Here is a 26,156-nt window from a genome sequence, read left to right on the forward strand (position 1 = left end):
ACAAGTATATATACAGCCCTATACAGTTTCATAGCTTTTCCTCCCCCATTTATGTGTATTGGTGACAGTGGGTATAAAACAGCCTGAAAGTGTATGCATGTACCATAACATCTAGACTTAATATATTGTGGAGTATTCAATAACCATTATGTAGAAGGTAGATAAGAATTAAAAGGGTTTAATTTCCTAGAAAGAAAATGGAAAAATGGTCATTTTTAAAAAATAAAGTTTATTAGATCATAATGTTGTCTGAATTTACCACCTTTGTCAGAAGTCAACTCAAAGCTTCCAATGTAGTCTATAATTCCTTAATCAAAGTCAGCAATTTATGGACAGCTTCAGCATCTACAGTTGACCTTTCACTAGCCAGGCAAACTTCCCTTAAAATTTAAAAAAAAAAAAAAAAAAAAAAAAATTTTTTGTTTTTTCATAGTATATCATCCCTTCCCCTTTTACTGTTTGTTTTTTTTGAAACTTAACTTAAGGTCAGTTATAATTCCATTATAGTTACCGAAATAATCGTAGTGACTGATTCATCTTCTCAAATTCTCTTGCTTTTCTATGTCCCTTTTGAATAACTTCCTCTGGGAGATTAGCAAGCCTTGCTGCATTAAAGCCATAGCTTTTAGGACAAGCTCCCTTAATGAATTTATAGAGGAAGGTAATAGTCTCCTGGCTGGGGTCTTCACATTCATTTTCTACCATGCATGCCTTAAGAAAGAAAAATATTAGCGATACATGTGCTAGCAACAGAAGTGCCCTCTCAAAAAACCAAATTTGTGGAAAAAAAACAATTTGCACATACCATATGTCCTAGGCGCACAGCAACATTTTGAGAATAATCTTCTACTAATGAATGGTAGTGAGTTGAAAATAATGTACGACATTTTATAGTCTCAGCAAGTTCTTTAACAACTGCATTTGCTATTGCTGTCCCATCAAATGTTGCAGTACCTCTTCCTGTTAAAGTAAAAGATGCATAAGGATGTAACTCAAAGGAATTAAAATAAAAATGCTAGGACAGAAAAATAGCATTGGTTAGTACATCCACATCTAAAAGCATTCTATAAATAGGCCTTGTTTAGCTAAACGAGTCTGCTTAGCAGCGCATGGGGAGTGAGGTTTCTTTTAAATACAGTATCGCTCAAGGTCATAAACTTCCTGAGTTGTCCTATCTCATCCCCGTATTATAACAAATGTTTTATTATAACTAAACAGTGTAAGGCCTAGTAATTAATGGGTAATCAAAAACCTTTCACGATATCACCTTTTATCTCCAACTATGGGTCTGTGCCACAATGGTGAGTGCATGCTCTAAAGACCTTCATATTGTTTAGATGTACTTCAGATAATCTTCTAGAAAAATAGTTCTGTGTACAAATGTTTTTAAGATAGCCTTCAAATGAGAAGTTTAATGTCTTACCTAATTCATCCACAAGCACCAGAGAATGTGCTGTTGCATGCATGAGTATGCTGGCAGTTTCACTTAATTCAACAAAAAATGTACTTTCACCTAAAAAAAAAAAAAAAATCACAAATGAATACTCATTTTGCAAGTCATATTACATAAATTCATCTTCTAGGTTATATAGCTATCATGAGCTACACATATTGGTATAAAAGATTAAATCTCATTAAGAGACTATGCAATTATTGGCCAGGCACGGTGGCTCACACCTGTAATCCCAACACTTTGGGAGGCCGACGCAAGCAGATCACCTGAGGTCAGGAGTTCGAGACCAGCCTATCATGGTGAAACCCCACTTCTTCTAAAAATACAAAAAATTAGCTGGGCTTGATGGCATGCGCCTGTAATCCCAGCTACTGGAGGGGCTGAGGCAGGAGAATCACTTGAACCTGGAAGCAGAGGTTGCAGTGAGCCAAGATTGTACCATTGCACTCCAGCTTGGGCAACAAGAGGGAAACTCCATCTCAAAAAAAAAAAGAGAGACTATGCAATTCTTAGAAAGTGATGTTTTTAAAGTAACACCAGAAAAATCAAATACTACATTTAAAAGGCTCATATACAAGAAGCAAGTATCTTTTATCACATCTAAATGAATGAATGAGAACTTAAGTGGGAAACAAAAAACTCACCTGACATTATTCTGTCTGAGGCACCAAGTCTAGTAAACACTCTATCAATTGGTGTGAGCCTGCACACTTCAGCAGGGACGTAACAACCCATCTGGGCCATTACAGCTAATAAGCCAGCCTGTGAATGAGGGAGGAAAAGGTCTTTTATGACTGGTAGTAACAGTTTCATAAACTTCTGTCTTTCTTATGAACCCTTATGTAAGAGCTAGGCACTCTAAAAAAACTTTCACAATCCCGTGCAGGTTGGTTCTGTTCTGAAATCCATTTGCTAAAATGGAGAAAGTTGAGGCTAAGAGAGACAAGAGGCCTAGGGCCTCACTGGCCTTTAAAACATCAGAGCCTGCTTATCAACCCACTACCCTAGTGATTCTCAATGCTAGCCAGAATAGAACCACCTAGGAGCTTTTTAAAACTACTGATGCCTAGAATCAATTCCAAACAAGTGAATCCATTTCAGGATGGTATCTCTGCATTTTTTTTTTTTTTTTTTACACGTTGTCACATTCTTTCAGGTGATTCTGATTTAACGAAAAAGTTTGGAAATCACTATACACACTATACTGCCTCTCTCTAGCAAACTAGGCGAACAAAAGTATACTATAATGCAGGAGAGCAGCGGGGACCAGCCAACTACTACTATTTCTTACAATCTCTTAAAAATACAAAAAACTTTACAAGTTCTGTGGCTGGTCAACTCCTGGTTATAAAGAGAAGATAAATACAGTGCCATAAAAATTTTTTTTAAAAATCAGCTAGCCACGATGGTGCACATCTGTACTCCCAGCTACTTGGGAGGCTGAGGCAGGAGGATGGGTTGAACCTGGGAGTTCGAGGCTGCAGTGAGCTGTGATGGTGCCACTGCACTTCAACCTTGGCAACAACAAAAAAAGGGCCAGCATGTCATCCCTAAAGAACAGTTTTCAACAGTTGCTAGAGGTCATGAACTATATTTGCTTTCTTACCTCATTTGTGTTTCTGCAAATGAGTCCAATTAATTTAAGGATAAACCTGTAACATTTTCATCTTTTCATACAGCCTTTGTATTTTTGTTCATTATGAATATACTTACCCTCTGAGGAAATGAATTCAAGTCAAAGAGCCTCATCACCTGAATGACTGACCTCCTTCCCCTTTTTAACATATATTCCCCTTAACATTAAGCAGCAATGTTTCAGGTAAATATAATTCTCAATTGTATAACACAGGGAGTATTTCCCTTTGCTTCCTATTAAGTCACTGGCTGAATTTTATGTAACTGTGTTTGGAAAATGATCACCTAAGTATGTTATTCCTAAGTCACAAATGACTTTAAGAATCAGTTACCTACCTGTCTCATAAGCGTAGACTTGCCCCCCATATTTGGTCCAGTAACAAGCACACAATAGGCTTTGCCATTTTCCTGCTCCTCTTCCTCACAGCCTATTAGAATGTCATTAGGAATAAAATCATCTCCAAAAAAAGTCTTCGTAATGCAAGGATGGCGTGATCCTTTAAGCTCTAAGAAGGGTGGGGTATCTTCTGGCAACAGAATTACTGGGCGACACATAGGACCATCACCCCCTCGACTATAGTTAGCCAGGCACAGTAAGACATCTGTTAAAAGAGAGGGTAAAAGTGAGGCTTCATCGTTTGGGGGTTTTATCAGCCTAAGTGTTTTACAGGTCTTCGTTATAACACATTTCATTATAAGAGAGATAACTTTCAATTACAGTCCAAAGATCTCCCCCCTCAAAATACTTATCCTCTAACATCTGGACCAGAGAAGTGCCAAGGGAAAGCTAAAAGATAGAGCAGAGGCCAGGCACAGTGGCTCACGCCTTTATCCCACCACTTCGGGAGGCCAACATGGGCAGATCATGAGGTCAGCAGTTCGAGACCAGCCTGACCAACATGGTGAAACCTCATCTCTACTAAAATTACAAAAACTAGCGGTGCCTAATACACGTGGCATATGCCTGTAATCCCAGCTACTTGGGAGGCTGAGGCAGGAGAATCACTTGAACCTGGGAGGCAGAGGTTGCAGTGAGCCAAGATTGCGCCAATGCACTCCAGCCTGGGCGACAGAGAGAGAGATTGTCTCAAAAAAAAAAAAAAAAAAAAAAAACCGCAGAGACATGCTACACTTAAGCCTCTTACTTAGCAAAATGTGCCAAAGTTGGCACACTGATACTAAAACAATCTCTGAAGACTGGTTTTTGAACACCTGTGCTGAGGAAGGATTTTAAATTACCCAGTAACCAAATGCAACACACTAAAAGGAAGTATATTATTCTGTTCCATTAGATACTTGCGTTCAGATCAAAATAGTTTTGTGTTACTGTGTTACAAATTCAGGTAAACTACAGTTATTAAAAAAAAAAAAAAAAACGGCTGGGCGCAGTGGCTCATGCATGTAATCCCAGCTCTTTCGGAGATCAAGGCGGGCAGATCGCTTTGATGTCAGGAATTCAAGAACAGCCTGACCAACGTGGTAAAAACCCTGTCTCTACCAAAAATACAAAAATTAGCCAGGTGTGATGGTGACCACCTGTAGTCCCAGCTATTCGGCAGGCTGAGGCAGAACTGCCTGAACCCAGCAGTTCGAGGCTGCAATGAGCTAGTCATCCCATTGTACTCCAGTCTGAGAACAGCAAGACCCCATCTCTAAAAAATTAAAAAAACATATACAACATAAACCTAAACTATAAAACAGCAATGGTTCCAGGTAATGTAGGCCATGACATTTAAAGAACAAAATTGCTTATAAAGTTGAGATGGTTGCGAAATTGTAAATTCCTAACTCAGGGCTTTGAAAAATCAATTGCAGGAAAGAATCTTTGACAATTTGGCTACAGAAAAAAGGAATGATTGACCTTTTAAAATTGTATGCAGATGGATTCACTGAAATGCAAAGGTTGTAATAAAACGAAATTTTAAAATGATGGATCAACAGATAGTGTAACAAAGCACCTTGAAACAGTATTCACCAAATAATAAAAAGCTCAACTTTTTATTGATCAATAAAATCTGATCTAAAATAAAGCCTGTCTCATGAAGTATAACACATTTAAAAATCTTTTGGGCCGGGAGTGGTGGCTCATGCCTGTAATCGCAGCACTTTTGAGAGACTGGAGGATCACTTGAGGCCAGGAGTTCAAGACCAGCCTGGGCAACATAGGGAAGCTTCAACTCCCTTCCCCCTTCCCCCACCAAAAAAATAAAGCGGGGCACGCCAGTGCTTACCTGTAAATCCTAGCTACCTAAGAGGCTGACACGAGAGGTCTGTCCTGGGTAACATGGCAAGACACTGTCTAAAAACCCTTTTGTTCGATTATTAAAGACTGAAGAAAGGGCCAGGCGCAATGGGTCATGCCTGTAACCTCAGCACTTTGGGAAGCCGAGGCAGGAGGATCACTTGAGCCCAGGAGTTCAAGACCAGTCCAGTCCTGGCAACACAGTGAGACCCCATCTGTCTACAAACATTTAAATATTAGCCATGCATGGTGGTGCATATCCGTAGTCTCAGCTACTTGGGAGGCTGAGGTGAAAAGATCACTTAAGCCTGGGAGGTCGAGGCTGCAGTAGCCGTGGTTGTGTCACCATATTCTAGCCTGGGCAACAGAGCAAGACCATGTCTCAAAAAAAAAAAAAAACAAAACAAAACAAAACTGAAGAAAGGCTAAAGGGCTACTAAGATAACAGCGAATTTCAAGTAACTTAAATTGCTGTGGGCAGCCTAGTCAGGATGCAAATATGTATATATACCTTATTACTTATGTTTAGGGATAATATACAGCTGGCACAGAGCACTACTTATCAAAGCCTGAGGAACAAGCTTGTTCAAAGTCTTACCCAACACTGCGATACACTCTACAGCAGACTGCCAGTCCTTGTAATTTTTGTCAAAGTTATAGAACAGTCGCCGCATGCAGTCCTTCAATGATATATCTCTCCGTTCTTCAGCATTTATGAGATTAGCCAACTTCTTCTCAATAGTTTTGGTCCAGTATCGTTTACAGCCCTTCTTGGTAGATTTCAGTTCGTATTCTTCTGGCAAATTGCGAGTGGTGAAATTCTCAGGAATTTCCAACTGGTAACGGTTTCTACCAATCCCCCAATAGACTATGGTCCTGCAGCCAATTCTGTTGCGCTGTTTCTCTAGGTATTCCAGGAGGCTCTGTTCATTTTCTCTTATGTCAGCAAGAGCTTGGTCATAATCAGAATCAAAGCCTGCTTTGGGAGTAATAAGTCCAGTCTTTCGAGCCTTTTCATGGTCAAAGGCTGTATCCCATCGGGTCAATTCTACAGTCAAATCAGGAAAACGACCTTCAGGATTTTTTGTCTGCAGAGAGATGACCTGCTTAAGGATTTTAGACTTAAAACCATCAACGACTTCTTCCATGATCCCTATAACTTTACACATTACTTTGAATCCTTCCAGAGCAGAAAGAAAATCAATAATCTTCTTTTTGCTGTACGTAGTTTCTTCATACATTATAGCCCTGCTATCTGGGTGGTTCTGACTCTTCAGGGGAGACCCAACATTATGAATTTTACTGAGTAGTCTCTCAATATCTGGAAGCTTCTTTAGAAGCTCTACAACTTCGGAGACTTTGTCAGGCACAACCATGAGGTCTTCTATGGCATCTAGACGATCATTAATAGCATAAGGGTTACAGAGTGGGGCACAAAGCCATTGCTTTAGGAGTCGCTTACCAAAAGGAGTGTGGCAAGTATCAACCCTCTCTAGTAGGGTTCCTTCAGTAGAACCATTTGTTCCATTCAGAAAAATCTCCAAGTTGTTTAATGTCACTGCATCTAGCACCATTCGTTGATAGGCTTTGGTGAAGATAGCACCAGATCTTGTAGTGCTGACTGTGTCAGAATCCAAGGGAATATATTCTTCAAAATTAGCCATTGATAAAAGCTCCTGATCAATAAGGCATTTTTTGAGGTAGAAGACACAACCACCTAGAGCAGAGAGGGCCAATTCACTTTTCTCTCCTGGTGTCAACCCAATGGAATCAGACTCTGAAGTCATACCTTTAAGCACCTGGGGTAACATCACCCCAATGTCATCGGTTAGCTTTTCCCTAAAATATCCTTCCTCAAGGAGAGTTCTCAAAGTTTTGGATGCATCCCAAAACTGGGAGCCGGGTATCAGACCTTCCTGAAGAGAAGAGGACAATGAACTCTTTAGAATTGTTTTAGTTTCCTTTGAGAGATTTCCTTTTTCAAATAAGACCTGTACTGGGGGATAGTGTGCCACTAGAGTCCTAAATCTCGAACAATGGCGATCATCTGAAAACTGACCTATGAAAAACTTTCCCAGTGAAGTATCAACAAAACACACACCATATGCACGAGTATGGCCAGAAGAATCTTCCTCTTTTTCTTTGAGGCTAAGAAGATACTTACTGTAGTTCTCAGAGGGATCACCTTCCAGCACACTGTAAGTCTGTGTACCCTTGGTAATGATCCTACAGATCTCCCTCCTCACCACTCTATCATACTTGGATATATGTGCCATCTTTCGACATCGTGCCTCCATCATTTCCGGAGTCTCAGTCTGTTCCACTCGTGCTACTTTATAGCCCTTCTGCACCAGGGAATCTGAATAACGGCCAAATGCAATTTCAGGAAAGCCAGAATGGGCCCAGTTGCCTTTCATGAATACCAGCCCCAGTTCACTGACTCCAATAAGAGCATCCATGTGGTACAGCTCATAAAATTTCCCCACCTTGTAACAGATGACAAGATCAAAGTTCTGAGACTTAATCTGCCACCACTTCCTCATCCCAGGAGTACAAGAATTGAGGAAATCCTCAGGCACATAGAGTGTAGATGCATCAAAATCAGGGTGATCAGGCCTCCTCCTGTGCTCATCTCTTCTCTTTTCCTCCTTAAGCCATTCTAAACTTTCATGATACCAAACAGTAGGGCGACTACTGTCATCACCACCTCCACTAATGTGGGCTTGGGATTCAGAATTTTGAGGGGCAGAGAAAGCTCTCAAAGTATTCTTGGTTTCTGATGAAATGCTAGTTGCTCGTTTGGTGGCTGAGGGTGTTTCCTTCCTAGAGCTTTTCCTTTTAAGAGAGCCATTTCCAGTTACCATTCTCTTCCGCTTTCGAGCCACTTTGACAGGGCTGTTCAGGCCTTCACTCTCACTATCCCCCACTCCACTGCTTATTTCATCACTGCTTCCTTCCTCCTTAGTGTCTGGCTTAAATTCCACATCAGAGCCACCAATGTCACTCTCAGAGTCTGATATGACCCTTCGTTTTTTTATTTGGCGGCTACTTCGCCTAGATCCTTGTGTCTTAGGCTGTACTTCCTCTTCACTCTCAATTTCATTATCTTCTTCACTCTTATCTGTTACATAAGTTGTGCCTACCTGCCAGGCAAGGAAAGAGTATTTAAAAACAAATCAAAATTTGGAAAACCATAATATAGACAGTTCGACTTAGGATTTTTTGACTTTATAATGGTACCCGTGCAGCTACTGTTTTTCATTTTTAGTACAGTATTCGATAAATTACATGAGATAGGCAATTCCTTATTATAAAATAGGCTTTGTGTTAGATGATCTTGCCCAACTTTAGGCTAACATTTAAGTGTTCTGAGCACGTCTGAGATAGGTTAGGCTAAGCCCAAGCTACAATATTCGGTGGGGTAGGTGTATTAAACACATTTTTAGTTTATGTAACCCCATCATAAGTTGTGGAGCCATCTGTACTACTGTAAATTCTCTTAATATGCTGCAACTTCATATGCCAAAAAAAGAACCCACCTCTAGAAATTGAAACTTCTCAATGAACATCAACTTGTTTCACCAGACATTAAAACAATTGTCATTTTCCATGACAATAGTTCTCCTGCAAACATGGTGGAAAAAAACTCTCTGGACTTGCTGTAAGTGTGGCAGATACCAACCCCACAAAGTGACATAATACAAGAAGGGAAAGGATTCTCTGCCCAGGGAAAGCAGCATTATGAAGGAAGCAGAGTGGGTATGGGGGGTAAGTCGACTCTCTGGCTAAAAGACTAAAACTAAAAAAAAGATTGTGCTGAGGCTTGAGTTTGAGCTCAAGTGCAAAATCAAGGGAATGCTAGCTATTAAGACATGCAAGCATTTTGAACTGGGAGGAGGTAAGAAGAGACAGGCAAAGTGATCCAGTTCTAAGCCTCATCTTTTGTTTTACTATGAAGACAATAACATCTTGAGGTTATGTTCAAAAACACAAAGTGCTGCACCGGGCACAGTAGCAGGTGCCTGTGGAGAGAATCGCTGAGCCCAGGAGTTCAAGGCCAGCTTGGCAACATAGCGAGACCCCATCTCTAACTACAGGATTAAGTGATTGCTGCCATGGGAGTTCTATTGAATGACAAAGCTGTTGGCGTGACCATGTATCGTAACTATCAGGAGGCAATGTGCTCATTAATAGCATAAGAAACCAGTAAGCAACTTATACTGGTTCTAGTGTTTCCTCTTCCACAATTGGCTGTCTCATCTCAGGCCTAGCACATTCACGTATCATGGATCTCCCGGATCATTTGTTAAACCAGTATTAGGCTAAATGATCTCTGTAGCTGCCATCCAGTTCTAGACCTCTGATAACGTTATGATCCTTAGTTTCAACCTTAAAATTAAAATACCCACTTTATTAACTTGCTCATTCCCTATCTCATCTATTGAAAAAGGAACAAAACATGAAACTGAGCTTAGTTACAGATGAATGTCTTTTAGGATGCAGCTCATTAATTTGATAGATCAGAGAATAATGACCTTTCAGCTTCCCTGGGCCACACTGGAAGAACTGTCTTAGGCCACACATAAAATACACTAATGCTAGTGACAGCTGATGAGCTAAACAACAACAACAACAACAAAATCACAAAATGTTTTAAGAAAGTTTATGAATTTGTGTTGGGCTGATTTAAACGCCATCCTGGGCCACAGACTGGACAAGCTTGTTCTAAATTAATCAATTTTTTTCACTTCTCTAGCCTTTTCTTTTTTTTTGGTGACAGTCGTCTTGCTCTGTCACCCTGGCTGGAATGCAGTGGTGCGATCTTGGCTCACTACACCCTGTGCCTCCCAAGTTCGAGCAATTTTCATGCCTCAGCCTCCCAAGTAGTTGAGACTACAGGTGTGTGCCACCACGCCCAGCTAATTTTTGTAATTTTATAGAAACAGGGTTTCACTGTGTTGGCCAGGCTGGTCTTGAACTCCTGTCCTCAAGACATCCACCTGCCTCAGCTTCCTAAAGTGCTGGGATTACAGGCATTAACCACCACACCTGTCCCCTGACAAGTTTTAATTCACTTTATCCATGACCATTAACATTTGAGCCAAGGTTGTATTTCAAGGTTTATTTAACATCTATTCTTATCAATGCAAAATACAACAAAAAAAGTTTTAGAATTAAAAGCATAAAGCTGGGGCTGGGCGCTGTGGCTCACGCCTGTAATCCCAACACTTTGGGAGGCCAAGGCGGGCAGATCCCTTGAACTCAGGAGTTTGAGACCAGCCTGGGCAACATAGCAAGACCCCATCTCAGTTTTTTTATAAAAAACATAAAACTGGATAATTAATTTCTAGGGCCTGACTATACCCTCATATATATATTACTCCATCTTTACTGTCCCTAGCTCTCTACTTCTTACCAAAATGGTACTACCTCTTGCCTACCCTGCCAGTAGGCTTGAAAACGTAAGAAAAACGATGCTAGCTGTTGAGATTCTAAGTAACCTAACTTATCCTACAGTCCAGGGAAGTACAGAAGTATGCATGTATGTATAATAAAATAATACATATACACACACATATATAAAACAAGGTATCTTGTTCATACACCCTCCCCCTTTCTTCCCCCATCACCCTAACATAAATAACAACTGAATGCTTGCAGTGTCCCACCTCCATCTCTTCTTCCTCTTCTGGCTCTGAGGGCTCATCACAAACTGCCAATTCAAGCCTCTTAATCTTGTCTTTATTTAGGGCTTCATCTGCACGTTGCATTGCTCTCAGTATTTCAGGCTTTGCACTGTAAAAATGACCTCCCTTCTGGGCTTCCTTTGATTTTGAACCTAGAAAGAAATGTATTTATAAATAATAAGGGCTGGGTGCAGAGGCTCACGCCTGTAATCCCAGCAGTTCAAGACCAGCCTGGGCAACACAGCAAACCCCATCTCTATCTTAAAATATATACATGCCAGGTGCGGTGGCTCACGCCTGTAATCCCAGCATTTTGGGAGCCTTAGGTGGGCGGACTACTTGAGGTCAGGAATTCGAGACCAGCCTGGGCAATGTGGTGAAACCCCATCTCTACCAAAAAAAATACAAAAATTAGCCAAGGGTGGTGGTGTGCACCTGTAGTCCCAGCTACTTGGGAGGCTGAGGTGGGAAGGTCACTTAAACCTGGGAGGCAGAGGTTGCAGTGAGCCGAGATTGCACCACTGCACTCCAGCCTGGGCGACAGTGCAAGACCCTGTCTCAATGGGAAAAAAAAAAAAAAAATTATGTGTATATATATATATATGTATATACACACACACACGTAAAATAACTTGTTGGCTGGACACTTGACTCAACCTACAACATTTGCCCTAATGAACAAGAATGACAAGTATAATTTGTAATGCCCCATTACTTTTTATTGATATAGATAGATCAATAAAGCACAAAAGGAATAAATATTCAGGGAAAAACTACCGGTGAAACTAAAATCACCAATTTTACCTCCTTGAAGGTGCTCTATGGGGTCACCCAGGACTACTTAGTCTGTCTTCTAATGATCTGGGGCTACAGCCCTGAACAGGTAGGGCCTACCTCTTCAAGTGAGGCAGAAGATTTAAAAGGGGTTTGACAACCTTTCTTAAAAACTTACTAGCTGGGCACAATGGCTCGCACCTGTAATCCCAGCACTCTGGGAGGCCAAAGTGGGCAGATCACGAGGTCAGGAATTCAAGACCAACCTGACCAATATGGTGAAACCCCATCTGTACTAAAAATACAAAAATTAGCTGGGTGTGGGGGCACATGCCTGTAGTACTAGCTACTCGGGAGGCTGAGGCAGGAGAATCACTTGAACCCGGGACGCAGAGGTTGCAGTGAGCCAAGATCGCACCACTGCACTCCAGCCTGGGCAACAGAGCAAGACTTCATCTCAAACAAACAAACAAACACTTCAGAAAAACAAAGACTACACTGTCAGTTACATGAAGCTATGATATTAAATATGAGTTTGTCCCAAAGACAACCAGATCAGATATATCTAAATACATAAAAGAATAACCAACCAATGTGCTACTTTAAGGGGCCTTCACATTTTGAAAGGGTAGCCCAGTTCAGACTCAACGCGTTAAAATTTATTTCTCAAAACAGTTCGTTCCATCAAAATACAACTTTAGGGCTGGGCATGGTGGCTCACACCTGTAATCCCAGCACTTTGGGAGGCCAAGGCAGGTGGATCACTTCAGGTCAGGAGTTTAAAGACCAGCCTGGCCAACATGGTGACATCCATCTCTCCTAAAAATACAAAAATTAGCCAGGCGTGGTGGTGCACACCTGTAGTCTCAGCTACTACGGAGACTGAGGAGGGAGGATCACTTGAACCCTGGAGACAGAGGTTGCAGTGAGCCACGACTGCACCATTGCACTCCAGCCTGGGTGACAAAGTGGGTCTCCATCTCAAAAAAAAAGAAACTGACTCCTGGGTTCAAGCAATTCTGCCTCAGCCTCCTGAGTTAGCTGAGATTACAGGCATGTGCCACCATGCCTGGCTAATTTTTGTATTTTTAGTAGAGACAGGGTTTCACCATGTTGGCCAGGCTAGTCTCCAACTCCTGACCTCAGGTGATCCGCCTACCTCAGTCTCCCAAAATGCTGGGATTACAGGTGTGAGCCACCACGCCTGGCCTTATCGATCTCTTTTTAAAAGTCATTCTGGGCCAGCCCAGTGGCTCACACCTAATCCCAGCACTTTGGGAGGCCAAGCTGGACAGATCACTTAAGGTCAGGAGTTCGAGACCAGCCTGGCCAACATGGTGAAACCCCAACTCCACTAAAAAACACAAAAATTAGCTGGGCTGAGATCGTGCCATTCCACTCCCGCCTGGGTGATAAAGCGGGACTCCGCTGCAAAAAAAAAAAAAAAAAGTAATTCTGCCAAACTTTTTTAAATCTCAAAATTGGTCCTAAAAGAGACTTCATATATCATTCTGGTTCAATGAGACATCATTCTATGTATTTATTATTTTATTTATTTATTTTTGAGATGAAGTCTCACTCTGTTCCCCAGGCTGGAGTGCAGTGGCGCGATCTCAGCTCACTGCAACCTCCGCCTACCAGGTTTAAGCAATTCTCTGCCTCAGCTTCGCGAGTAGCTGGGATTACAGCTTATTTTTGTATTTTAGTAGAGACAGCGTTTCACCATCTTGGTTAGGATGGTCTTGAATGCCTGATCTCGTGATCCACCTGCCTGGGCCTCCCAAAGTGTTGGGATTACAGGCGTGAGCCACTGCGCCCAGCTTTTTTTTTTTTTTTTTTTTTTTTGGACAGTCTCTGTCGCCCAGTTTGGAGTGCAGTGGCATGATCTCGACTCACTGCAACCTCCGCCTCCTAGTTTCAAGCAATTCTCTTGCCTCAGCCTCCCAAGTAGCTGGGATTACAGGCATGTGCCACCACGCCCAGCTAATTTTTGTATTTTTAGTAGAGACGGGGTTTCACCATGTTTGCCAGGCTAGTCTCGAACTCCTGACCTCAGGTGATCCACCTGCCTTGGCCTTCCAAAGTGCTGGGATTACAGGCGTGAGCCACCATGCCCGGCCCCAGTGCAACCCCAATGAGATTCATTTTAAATATAAGTAAACAGTATCAGAAAATAAGTTACTTTAGCCAGATCACCCAACTACTTGGGAGTCTGATGCAGAAGGATCACTGGAGGCCAAGAATTCAAGGCCACCCTGGGGGCAACATAGCAAGACCTTCATCTCTTTTAAAAAAAAAAAAAAAAAAAAAAACTATTTAACAATTAGCCAGGTGTGGTGGCAGACACCTCTAGTCCCAGTTACTGAGGAGGCTAAAGCAGGGGGGAATCACTTGAACCCAGGAGTTCAAGGCTCCAGTGAGCTATGATTCCAACACTATACTCCAGGCTGGGTGACAGAGTGGGACCCCCATCTCTTGAAAACAGAACAAAAAAGTTGGCTGAGCCCGGGGCATGATGGCTTATGCCTGTAGTCTCAGCACTTTGGGAGGCTGAGGTGGGCAGACTGCTTGAGCTCAGGCAGGAGTTTGAGACCAGCTTGGGCAACATGGCAAAACTCTGTCTCTATTTCTTTTAAAAAGATTAGAAGAAAAAACAAGTTACTTTGCTGGGAAGCGAGGAGCGCCTCTGCCCGGCTGCCCCGTCTGCGATGTGGGGAGCGCCTCTGCCCAACCGCCCCGTCTGGGAGGTCTACCACAGAGGCCAGAAGCCATGTGGGGGCTGGACGTGGTGGCTCACGCCTGTAGTCCCAGCACTCTGGGAGGCTGAGGCGGGTCGATCACTTGAGGCTAGGAGTTCGAGACCATCCTGGCCAACATGGCGAAACATATGAAAAATACAACAGACAAACCAACCAACCGACCCAGCGACAACAAAACAGTTCTACCCTGGAGTCATACTCTAATTTTTTCTATTTTCCTCCCTTTCTGATCCTTTATCCCACTTTCTTTTTCTTCCTCTTCCTTCTCCTTCTTCTTTGTCAAATAGAGGATTGAGTTATTATCATTGATCCATACGAAGTCCCTCTCTCATTTATTTTCTTTAATTCCCACTCCCCATTTCTATTCCCCGCCTTCCCATGTGCAACCTTCCTAATATGTTTGATATGCATCTTTTTGTTCGTACGTATTTTTAGAAAATGTTTATTGTTTTGTGTGCAAAAAAAATTAATAAAAAAAAAGAAAAAAAAAAACAAGTTACTTTGCTTGGCCAAGATTATATGGCAAGTTGGTAGAAGAGAGAACAAAACTTCCCAATTCTCTTTCCACCTGTATGTCAGATCACCATTTAGATTTAATTTTAGACAAAATGCCCCCAACCCTTTTTTGTAGGATGAGCACTATGACGAAAGAGTACGATTCTGGGAATTTCCCAGTTACCTGGGAAACTGACCCTTGTTTGGATTTTACAACACCGAGTACAACAACGTACTAGACTGGAGACTCTTGGGAGGCCGAAGTGGGCAGATCACCTGAGGTCAGAAGTTGGAGAACAACAGCCTGGCCAACATGATGAAACGCCGTCTCTACTAAAAATACAAAAATTAGCTGGGCGGCTGGGCACAGTGGCTCACGCCTGTAATCCCAGCACTTTGGTAGGGGGAGGTGGGTGGATTACTGGAGGTCAGGAGTTCAAGACCAGCTTGGCCAACATGGTGAAACCCCAACTCTACTAGAAATACAAAATTAGCTAGGCATGGTGGTATGCACCTGTAATCCCAGCTACTCGGGAGGCTGAGGCAGGAGAATCCCTTGAACCCGGGAGGTGGCGGTTGCAGTGAGCTGAGATTGCACCATTGCACTCCAGCCTGGGCCAAAAGAGCAAAACTCCGTCTCAAAAAAAAAAAAAATAGCCAGGCAACGTGGTGTGTGCCTATAATCCCAAGCTACTCAAGAGGCTGAGGTAGGAAAAACTCTTGAACCCAGGAGATAGAGGTTGCAGTGGGCCAAGATTGTGCCACTGCACTCCAGCCTAGGCAACAGAGTGAGACTCTGTCACCAGAAGAAAAAAAAAAGAAAGAGAACGTGTACAAGAGACGATGGGGTGCACCTAGCCCAAGTGAGGCTAAACATGCCAGGCTGTTGATGTCTGTGATAAACAAGACTAGATCTGGGAAGAGAAAGTTACGGTTCCAGGAATTTGCTGTGAAATTCAACTCAGATGTGTTCATTAGTGGTAGTTGGGAGGCCAGGTAGTATGCATCTCCATCTTTCCTAGGGAATGTCGCTGATCTATAGGCTATGTATCCTGATGACATTAACTTCCTCTTGGACCCTTCAAGATGGGGGGACAGTTTAGTTTACCCTTATTAAGGGTATAATTGCTGTAAGTCACTCAAAGGACAGAAATAAAAATTCCATTCTACAAAACAAACCAGCTAGAGACCACATTACATCCCCATCCCATGCCAGAAGCTTTCACAACTGCCACCCCTTGCAATTTACTGGGGTAAAATACACTTAATTTCATTATATGGAAAAAAGTCTGCCTGTCTCTCTCTCACACACACACACACACACACACGGCAGTAGTGACTCTTACCTGTATATGGCTTTAAAAGCCTTTTGCTAACCCAGCCCCTTGTTGGGCTATCATCAAAAAACTGTACATGAACACGGACTGACTTCCCTTTCTCGCGGATGAATGTTCCATCAAAGGGGTGGTTGTAAACCAGACAAGGCCACCAGGGGTAACCCTCCATCTTGGCCCAAACCAAATCTCCTGGTGAGAAGTCACAACTGTTGCCAAAAGGAAATACATAACTTAGTTAATATTTGGTCAAGTTTCCTTAAAGGCAGTTACCTACAAATAAACAATTCCAAGTCTTCTGGCATTAATATTGAAGCACAGAAATTCTAGAATAATTTTTAAAGTCAGACATTCAAGTCATTTTAAAAACGTATGCAAGCTGATATCATAATGCATATTAACTATGAAGACAAACACAAATACAGTTATGTTATTAGGGTGAGAAACTTTCTCAGAATCAAAGTTTAAAAACCATGGCAGAATTTTGGTATAATGCTGATGGCAGGAAAAAGGCACGGACTCACTGTATATGCTCTCCAAATTAGTAGCACCTATACGATATGGTATGTACATATCAGAAACAGGATCTAACTCACAATATTATTATAAAGCATACTGATTATATAATTTACTAATCAGGTAAATTATCTAATTCATTAGAATTGCTTGGAATCTTTTTCCAGTTACACTCTTATGTATTCCAAAAGCTACCTAACACTCTATTACCCTCCCCCTCCAAACTAGTTATGGAAAAACTCAAGTCAACAACTGAGGGCCTAACGTGCCAGAGTATATATTGCTACAAAATCAAAAACAGATTTTGAATCTTCAAACAGATTTAGCCCTATGAGTTTTCAGCGGCAGGGGGGAGGAATCTAACAGAATACAGAAGAACTGCCTATCAGTGATGGGGAGGCCACAAACTGCTGATAATCCCTACCTATTAGATACCTAGGCCTGCTTAAAGGTTTCACAGAATAACTTCAAAATTAAAAGATGCACATAACCAGAACATTTTAGACATTTTAGAAAAACAATTAGCCAGTTGAAACCACATGATTTAGACCCAATCATGGAATATAAAATATCCCTTTCTTCAAAAAATGTAAGTATAGGCCGGGCACAGTGGCTCACGCATGTAATGTGAGCAATTTGGGAAGCCAAGGAGGGAGATCACTAGAGACCAGGAATTCAAGACCAGACTAAGCAATATAGTAAGGCGAGGTCTCTACTTAAAATTTTAAAAAATTAGCTGGTTGTGGTGGCACACACCCCTGTAGTGCCAGCTACTTTAGAGGCCAAGGAGGGAAGATCACTTGAGCCCACGAGTTTGAGACCAGCCTGGGCAACATAGACCCTGACTGTACAAAAAAATCCAAAAAAACTGACGAAGTGTGGTGGCACACACCTGTAGTCCCAACCACTAGGGAGGCTATGGCAGGAAGATTAGCCTGAGGGGGTTGAGACTGCAGCAAGCCACAGTCGGGCCACTGCCCTCCAGCCTGGGTGGCAGAGCAAGACTCTGTCTCCAAAAAAAAAAAAAAGTAACTCAAGTTTCTGACTGAGACCTGAAAGGTATGTGCAAAAAAGACCTCATTTTAAAAGTTTTGGGCTGGGCGCGGTGGCTCACCCTTGTAATCACAGCACTTTGGGAGGCCGAGGCCGGCGGATCACGAGGTCAGGAGATCGAGACCACAGTGAAACCCCGTCTCTACTAAAAAATACAAAAAATTAGCCGGGCGTGGTGGCGGGCGCCTATAGTCCCAGCTACTCGGAGAGGCTGAGGCAGGAGAATGGCGTGAACGCGGGAGGCGGAGCTTGCAGTGAGCCGAGTTCGCGCCACTGCACTCCAGCCTGGGCAACAGAGCAAGACTCCGTCTCCAAAAAAAACAAAAACAAACAACAAAAAAAGTTTTATACTGATAACTATAATATGTAATCAAGTTTTCTTTTTTTGGGGGGGGTGGGGGGGGACAGGTTCTCACTCTGTCACCCAGTCTGGAATGCAGTGGCATGATCTTGGCTCACCACAACCTCTGCCTCCCAGGTTCAAGTGATTCTCCTGCCTCAGCCTCCTGAGTAGCTGGGATTACAGGTGTGTCACTACTTCCTGGCTAGTTTTTGTATTTTTAGTAGAGGCGGGGTTTCACCGTGTTGGCCAGGCTGCTCTTGAACTCCTGACCTCAAATGATCCACCCGCCTCAGACTCCCAGAGTGCTGGGATTACAGCGTGAGCCACCACACCTGGCCTTCTTTTTTGTGTGCGTGAGACAGTCTTGCTCTGTCGCCAAGGCTGGAGTGCAGTGGCGCGATCTCGGCTCACTGCAACCTATGCCTCCCTGGTTCAAGCGGTTCTTGTGTTTCAGCCTCCTGAATAGCCAAGACTACAGGCACACGCCATCACACCTGGCTTATTTTTGCATTTTTTTGTAGAGTCAGGGTTTTGCCATGTTGGCCAGGCTCGTCTCAAAACTCCTGACCTCAAATGATTCTCCCGCCTTGGCCTCTCAAAGTGCTGGGATTACAGGCGTGGGCCACCATGCCTGGCCAAATAAAGTATTTTTAACATATAAGTTAAGCATTCTAGTTTTATTCCAGAGTAAATACAGTATGCTCAACAAACATATCCTTGGGTTCCAGTCCAGATTCAACCAACCTAGATTAAAAATTTTAAATCAAAAATTTTAAACTAATAAAAAACAGTGACCAGGTATGATGGCTCACACCTGTAATCCCAACACTTTGGGAGGCCGAGGCAGGAGGACAGCTTGAGCCTGGGAGGTTAAAGGTGCAGTGAGCTGTGATCACTGTACTGCACTCCAGCCTGGGCAACAGAGCAAAAGACTCTGTCTCAAAAAAAAAGGAAAAAAAATACAAAATTTAAAATATAGTTGAACAACTAATTTCAAAGCATTTACATTGTATTAGGTATTGTAAGTAATCTAGAGATAAAGTACAGGGGAAGATGTGTATAGGTTATATGCAAATACTACATCTCATAAGGGATTTGGACATGCAAGGATTTGGGTATTCACAGGGGGGTCCTGCAACCAATTCCCCCTCAGATACAAAGGGAGGACTGTAACTTTAGTCTTAGAAAAGGGCTGTTACTTTAGAACTTTGTCATGTGTAAAATACAGTATAAATTGTTTTAAATGATGAGTGAGGTCTCATGCTTTAAAAGATCATTAGAAAACAATTATTTCATTTCTAAGCAAGCAATTAAAAAAAGTCTTCAATTTGTTTACAGGATAAATGTGCATCCTCACTAGGAAAAACAAGTTTGTGTGAAAAGCTGGATCCAACCATTATCAGTTTTGAAATAAATTCCTTTTTTGAAATAAAATATTAGAAACATAAGCATTTAAACAAAAAATTTTGTTTTTCAACATCATTTTATCCTTTATATACCATCATACTTACAGAATCTCACACATAATTTCTCTGCTTTTAAGAAATAGCAATATGGGGCTGGGCGCAGTGGCTCAAGCCTGTAATCCCAGCACTTTGGGAGGCCGAGGCGGGTGGATCACGAGGTCAGGAGATCAAGACCATCCTGGCTAACATGGTGAAACCCCGTTGTCTACTAAATATACAAAAAAAAAATTAGCCGGGGGTGGTGGCGGGCGCCTGTATTCCCAGCTACTAGGGAGGCTGAGGCAGGAGAATGGTGTGAACCCAGGGGGCGGAGCTTGCAGTGAGCCGAGATCGCGCTACTGCACTCCAGCCTGGGCGACAGAGCGAGACTCTGAATCCAAAAAAAAAAAAAAGAAAGAAATAGCAGTATGGGCCGGGTGCGGTGGCTCAGGTCTGTAATCCCAGCATTTCGGGAGGCCGAGGCAGGTGGATCACGAGGTCAGGAGTTCAAGACCAGCCTGGCCAAGATGGTGAAACCCCGTCTCTACTAAAAATATAAAAATTAGCTGGGCATGGTGGCGGACATCTGTAATCCCAGCTACTCGGGAGGCTGAAGCAGGAGAATCGTTTGAACCCGGAAGGCAGAGGTTGCAGTGAGCCAAGATCGTGCCACTGCACTCCAGCCTGGGTGACAGGGTGAGACTTCATCTCAAAAAAAAAAAAAAAAAAAAGAAAGAAAAGAAATAGCAGTAAGCTATAAAATGCTAAGACTAAAAATTTTAGTAAGATGCAGTTCCTCCAATGCTAAAAAGCTTGAAGAAAAAGAGTACCACTAAACATCCTGGGCCCAGGAAACTGTGGTTTCTGAGCGAAAAAAGATAATTAAACAGGTAGTAAAATGTATTGTGTAACAAAACTAAAAATTTTAAACATTTCTCAAAATTTTTCTTCACTCAGTGCTAACAAACCAAACTTTTTATGTGTGTAAACTTTAATTCTTTAAAGGTAATTTTAAAATTTTATCTGTGGTAATCCTGCAGTTTTCAAGAATGCCAAAATAGGCCAGGTGTGGTGGCTCACACCTATGATCCCAGCACTTTGGGAGGATCTCTTGAGAGCGCAGGAATTCGAGACCAGTCTGGGCTACATAGTGAGACCTTATTTCTACAAAAAAATTTAAAAATTAGCCAGGCATGGGGTGGTGTGCACCTGGGGTCCCAGCTACTCAGGAAGCTGAGATGGGAGGATCGCTTGAGCCGGATAGGTCGAGGGTGCAGTGAGCCGAGATCTGCCACTGTACTTCAGCCTGGGCAACAAAGCAAAACACTGCCTGCCACCACTGCTCCTGCCCTCCAAAAACACCTTAAATTATGATTTTAGGATTTTGCAAGTGCTTTTAAAGCTTTAAGCATTTAAGACATTTAAGCTTAAATGTCTGGTATTCTTGGGGTTTTTTAAGACAGTGGGGAAAAATGTTAAGAGGGAAAGCTGACAGCTCACAAAATAAATGTTAAAACTTTGATATAATAAGTAATGACTTTGTCTAAACATACGTTAAACAGATCTTTTGAATTCTGGTTTAAAATCACATTATTTTTGCTTTCTCTTTAGCCCATAATTATGGTGTCAACTACTAGTTGTTCCTAAAATATAAAATCAACATTTTCACCAACTTTTTTTTTATTTTTTGGCAGACAGGGTCTGACTCTGCCACCCAGGCTGGAGTGCATGGCATGATCTCTTTGGCTGACTGCAGCCTCAACCTCCTGGACTCAAGCCATCCTCCCATCTCAGTCTCCCAAGGAGCTGGGACTCCAGGCACACGCCACCATGCGTGGCTAATTTTCGTATTTTTTGGAGAGACAGGGTCTAGCCATGTTGGCCTGCCTTGGCCTCCCAAAGCGTTGAGATTACAGGCATGAGCCACTGCACCCAGCCTCCCTGTGGATTTCTTAAATAAAACCTATAGAAACACTAACCACAGAGAAAATAAAAGGACAAATTCCACATTATAATCAATAATTTGTTCATCGAAAGATGCCATAAGGCTGGGTGTGGTGGCTCACACTTGTAATCCCAACAGGTTGGGAGGCTGAAGTGGGAGGATCGCTTGAGAGCAAGAGTTCAAGACCAGCCTGGGCAACACAGACCTCTATTATTCAACAACAACAACAAAGCCATAAACTAAATGAAAGAACTCATTGTGAAAGAAGACATTTACATCACACACAACTGACAAAGAACTAGGAAAAAAAAAAAGAAACAGCAAAAGACAAACACTTCAGCACAAGAGGAAATCTAAATGACAAACATTAAAAGATGCTGGGCCAGGCACGGTGGCTCACGGCCAGGCGCAGTGGTTCCCGCCTGTAATCCCAACACTCTGGGAGGCTGAAGTGGGTGGATCACCTGAGGTCAGGAGTTCACGACCAGCCTGGCCAACATGGTGAAACCCCGTCTCTACTACAAATACAAAAATTAGCTGGAGGCCGCGCGCGATGGCTCAAGCCTGTAATCCCAGCACTTTGGGAGGCCGAGGCGGGCGGATCACGAGGTCAGGAGATCGAGACCATCCTGGCTAACACGGTGAAACCCCGTCTCTACTAAAAATACAAAAAATTAGCCGAGCGTGTTGGCGGGCGCCTGTAGTCCCAGCTACTCAGGGGGATGAGGCAGGAGAATGGCGTGAACCCGGGAGGCGGAGCTTGCAGTGAGCCGAGACTGCGCCACTGCACTCCAGCCTGGGCAACAGAGCAAGACTCTGCCTCAAAAAAAAAAAAAAAAAAAAAAATTAGCTGGGCATAGTGGCAGGCACCTGTAATACCAGCTACTTGGGAGGCTGAAGCAGGAGAATCGCTGGAACCCAGGAGGCGGAGGTTGCAGTGAGCTGAGACCACACCACTGCGCTCCAGCTTGGGCAACAACAGTGAAATTCCGTCTCAAAAAAAAAAAAAAAAAATGATCAACATGTTTTAAGGCTTAAATGATTCATGGAGTAAGTCCAAATGTCTCTGTAGCTCATCAGACTGTTCATGATTGGATCTCTGCTTAACTTCTCCAATGCTGCCTCCTCCTCCTTTCTTTCATCCTACCCACAATTTGCAGACCTTCCTCTTCCTGAACCAGCTTCCCACTCTCACTATAATCTGTCTAATCCTATTTGTCCTTCTGGTTTCGGTTTACAGAGCTGAGAGCCTAGCCTGACCCGCATCCTCTCCGTCCCCTTTCCACTTGGAGTCTAGAATTGCCTCTTTGCTTTGTCGTGTTCATGGTTGTATCCAGGATCCATAATGCCTAATGCTGTGCTCGGCAGAGTGATCTAGATAGACACTGCAGTTTCTTTAGAAACCTAGTATCAAATGCCCATCTTTCTTGAATACCCTGGAATCCTCTCCATAATGGGAGGTGAAGTGTATACAATGTTTTATGTTTGCAAGTCTCTTAAACTCAACCTCAAGAAACAAATAACATATGCTATTCAATATGAATGTAAAGTACGTCCTTACAATAAATACACCCGTTTGGTTTGGATTCAACAATCAATTCACGCTCAAGTAAACAATACGTCATGCTTTTCTAACCAGGAGTTTGTTATTGCGGATGCTGGCTCTGTTCCCCACAAGCATATTCTACTAATGTACAACTATATATATTTAAACTGCGGCAAAGGGTCGCTTAAACAAGGGTAACACTATAATTACACTTAGAAAAATCTCGGAATTCCTTTAGGACACTTTAAACTGGATCTAAATGGATTTGAAATCCATTACTCAAAACCACTAACTAGCGGCCGGGCACGGTGGCTCACGCCTGTAATCCCAGCACTTTGGGAGGCTGAAGTGGGTGGATCACTTGAGGTCAGCAGTTTCAAGACCAGCCTGGCCAACATGGTGAAACTCCATGGTGAAAAATTAGCCGGGCCGCGGTGACGCACACTTGTAATCCCAGCTGCTCAGGAGGCTGAGGCAGGAGAATCACTTGAACCTGGGGGACAGAGGTTGCAGTAAACCGAAAAAGCGCCACAGCACTCCAGCCTAGGCGACAGAGCAAGACTCCATCTCAAAACAAAACCAAAACAAAAAACACTAACTGGATCTCTTATCTTGAATGAGTTATTTTTTTCTGAGCCTCTATTTCTTCATTTGTTCAAATAGCGACCATTAAACTTTGTGTTTAATATCTGACAAACGGCCAGGCTCGGTGGTTCATGTCTGTAATCCCAGCACTTTGGTAGGCCAAGGCGGGCAGATCAAGAGGTCAGGAGTTCGAGACCAGCCTGGCCAACATAGTGAAACCCGTCTCTACTAGAAATACAAAAATTTGCCAGGTGTGGTGGGGCGCACCTGTAGTCCCAGCTACTTGGGAGGCTGAGGCAGGATAATCTCTTGATCCCGAGAGGCAGAGGTTGTGGTGAGCCAAGATCGCGCCACTGCACTCTAGCCTATATATATATATATGTATCTGGCAAACGGTAAAAGCAAGCTTTTCAAAATGTAGCCAGCTGCCCGGATAAAAAGCCCTAAACAGACCAGGCGCGGTGGCTGGCGCCTGTAATCCCAGCACTTTGGGAGGCCAAGGCGGGTGGATCACCTGAGGTCGGGAATTCCGAGACTAGCCTGACCAACATGGAGAAACCCCGTCTATACTAAAAATACAACATTAGCGGGGTGTGGGGGCGCATTCCTGTAATCCCGACTACTCGGGAGGCTGAAGCTGGGGAATCGCTTGAACCCGGGAGGCGGAGGTTGCGGTGAGCTGAGATCGCGCCATTGCACTCCAGCCTGGACTTGAGCGAAACTCTCAAAAAGGAAAAAAAAAAAAAAAAAAAAAAAGCACTTAACTGCCCATAAAGTGAGGACAACTCCCGGCAGGCTTCCCCGGGGTCACATCCACACATCTTTGCCCAGCGCCCGATTAAGGCCTCTAAAAGCCCAGGGGTGCCCCACAAAAATTACACTATTTCATAAAATAAAATATTTTCCACTCGACACGAATTTCCACATACGTCAAAATATAGCTTCTATCTTCGTCTCGGTGCACGTGCAGCCTACGTACCGAAGGACACAGCCGGATTCCAACACTTCGGCTCCCCCCGGCCCCGCCCCGCCCAATCAGGCCCGGCGGTCCCCATGGTGACACACCCCCCCGGGATCGCAGCTCGTGGCCCACCCCCCTCGGCGGCCCCTCACGTAGGCCGAAGGCCCAACGTCCCCAAGGCGTCTCGGCGACCGCGGCTTTTAACTACCTCTAAGTGTCTACCTCGATCGATTACTGGAGCCCCAACTCACTATCTCCGCGCCGGCCGAAGAACCTTCTTTCGCACCCCACACCACCGGGTTCTCGGCGTTCGGCCTCCCGCAGGCATTCCTCCTTCCCGCCGCCCCGCCCCGCCCCGCCCACCAAGCGGGCCCGGCGCCTTCCCCTTCTCGCCCCACCCCCAGTGCTCCCACCTCCCACGCCCCCTCCCCACCCGGAGCTGCGCGCGTCGCCCTTTCCTTAGCCCAGCACCCCCACCTGGCGGGACGCGTCTCCTCCCTCCAAAAGGCCCGAACTCTCCGCGTCTTCCCTGCAGTCCTCTTCCTGCACAGCCTCTCTCCTACGACCCTGTTTACAAGCTACACCCCCAAATGCTCCAGACTCGACCCCTGCACTCATTCAAGCCAACTCTGCGGCCCCGCCTCCTCCGAGTCCAAGGCCAGGCCGTGCACCCTCCAACCCCCTGTGCGAGCCTCCCCTCGCTGGGTTCCAAGCGCCCCGCCGCTATGCCCCTGCCTTCGACCCCACCCCCACCCCGCTACCTGGTGGGGGCCGCAGGCGCTGCCGATCTCCGCAGCCCTCCGTTGAGGTTCTTCGCCTTGGGCGGCGACGCGGACCGCGCCAAGGGCCTGGGCCCAGGCCCAGCCTCGCTCCAGGCCGCATCCCCGCCTGGGGAAGGAGAGGCCCCGGGGGCAGCGGCGGCACGGCCGCCTTCGCGTGAGGCCCTGGTCGAGGCCTTGTTAGCATCACTCAGCGCCGGAGACTTGGGGAAGAAGCTGTACAGGGTGCTCTGTCGCGACATAGCGACAGCTGGCAAGGCCCAACCGATCTGTCGGACAGAGCGCCTACACGCACCGCATCTACCGCGCGGCTCCTGCTGGCGGGAAACCTGGGGGGAGGCGCGCTCCGCCGGAGGAACCCGGGCCCCAGTGGCCAATCAACAGGCGCCTCGCCGTGCGCGGGCGGTGCGCGCCAGGCCCCGCCCCCGGGCGCGCGGCGACGTGGGGAGGGGCGGGGCTGGCACAATGGTGGGGAGGGGCGGGGCTGGCCCGCTAGCGGTGAGGGGCCCGCCCTGCCGCCGATGCCTGGGCCCCGCGCGGGGAACTGCTGAGCTCCCCTTACCTCACGCCGCGGGGCTGGCCGGGCCGGAACACTCCGACCCGA

At 44.5% G+C, this 26,156-nt stretch overlaps 1 protein-coding gene across 4 annotated transcripts; it reads right to left on the reverse strand.

Moving 5' to 3' along the window:
• Positions 1-209: 209 nt before the first annotated feature.
• MSH6 (mutS homolog 6) lies at positions 210-25,902 on the reverse strand. Of its 4 annotated transcripts, none has more exons than XM_032178506.2 (10): positions 25,535-25,902; positions 16,392-16,588; positions 11,000-11,169; positions 5,929-8,473; positions 3,425-3,690; positions 2,098-2,215; positions 1,424-1,513; positions 806-960; positions 512-711; positions 210-380 (listed from the first exon to the last, which is right to left on the reverse strand). In XM_032178506.2, exons 1-10 carry the CDS (start codon positions 25,792-25,794, stop codon positions 299-301), a joined length of 4,083 nt encoding a protein of 1,360 aa, XP_032034397.1. In that variant the 5' UTR covers positions 25,795-25,902; the 3' UTR covers positions 210-298. The 4 variants fall into 4 exon arrangements, with proteins under 4 accessions (XP_032034397.1, XP_058284768.1, XP_058284766.1 ...); XM_058428785.1 differs by having other exon boundaries at positions 25,558-25,739; XM_058428783.1 differs by lacking the exon at positions 25,535-25,902 and adding an exon at positions 25,251-25,270.
• Between the last annotated feature and the right edge of the window lie 254 nt (positions 25,903-26,156).

The sequence above is a fragment of the Hylobates moloch genome, unplaced genomic scaffold (assembly GCF_009828535.3).
Source record: "Hylobates moloch isolate HMO894 unplaced genomic scaffold, HMol_V3 SCAFFOLD_15, whole genome shotgun sequence".
NCBI classification, from domain to species: Eukaryota; Metazoa; Chordata; class Mammalia; order Primates; family Hylobatidae; genus Hylobates; species Hylobates moloch.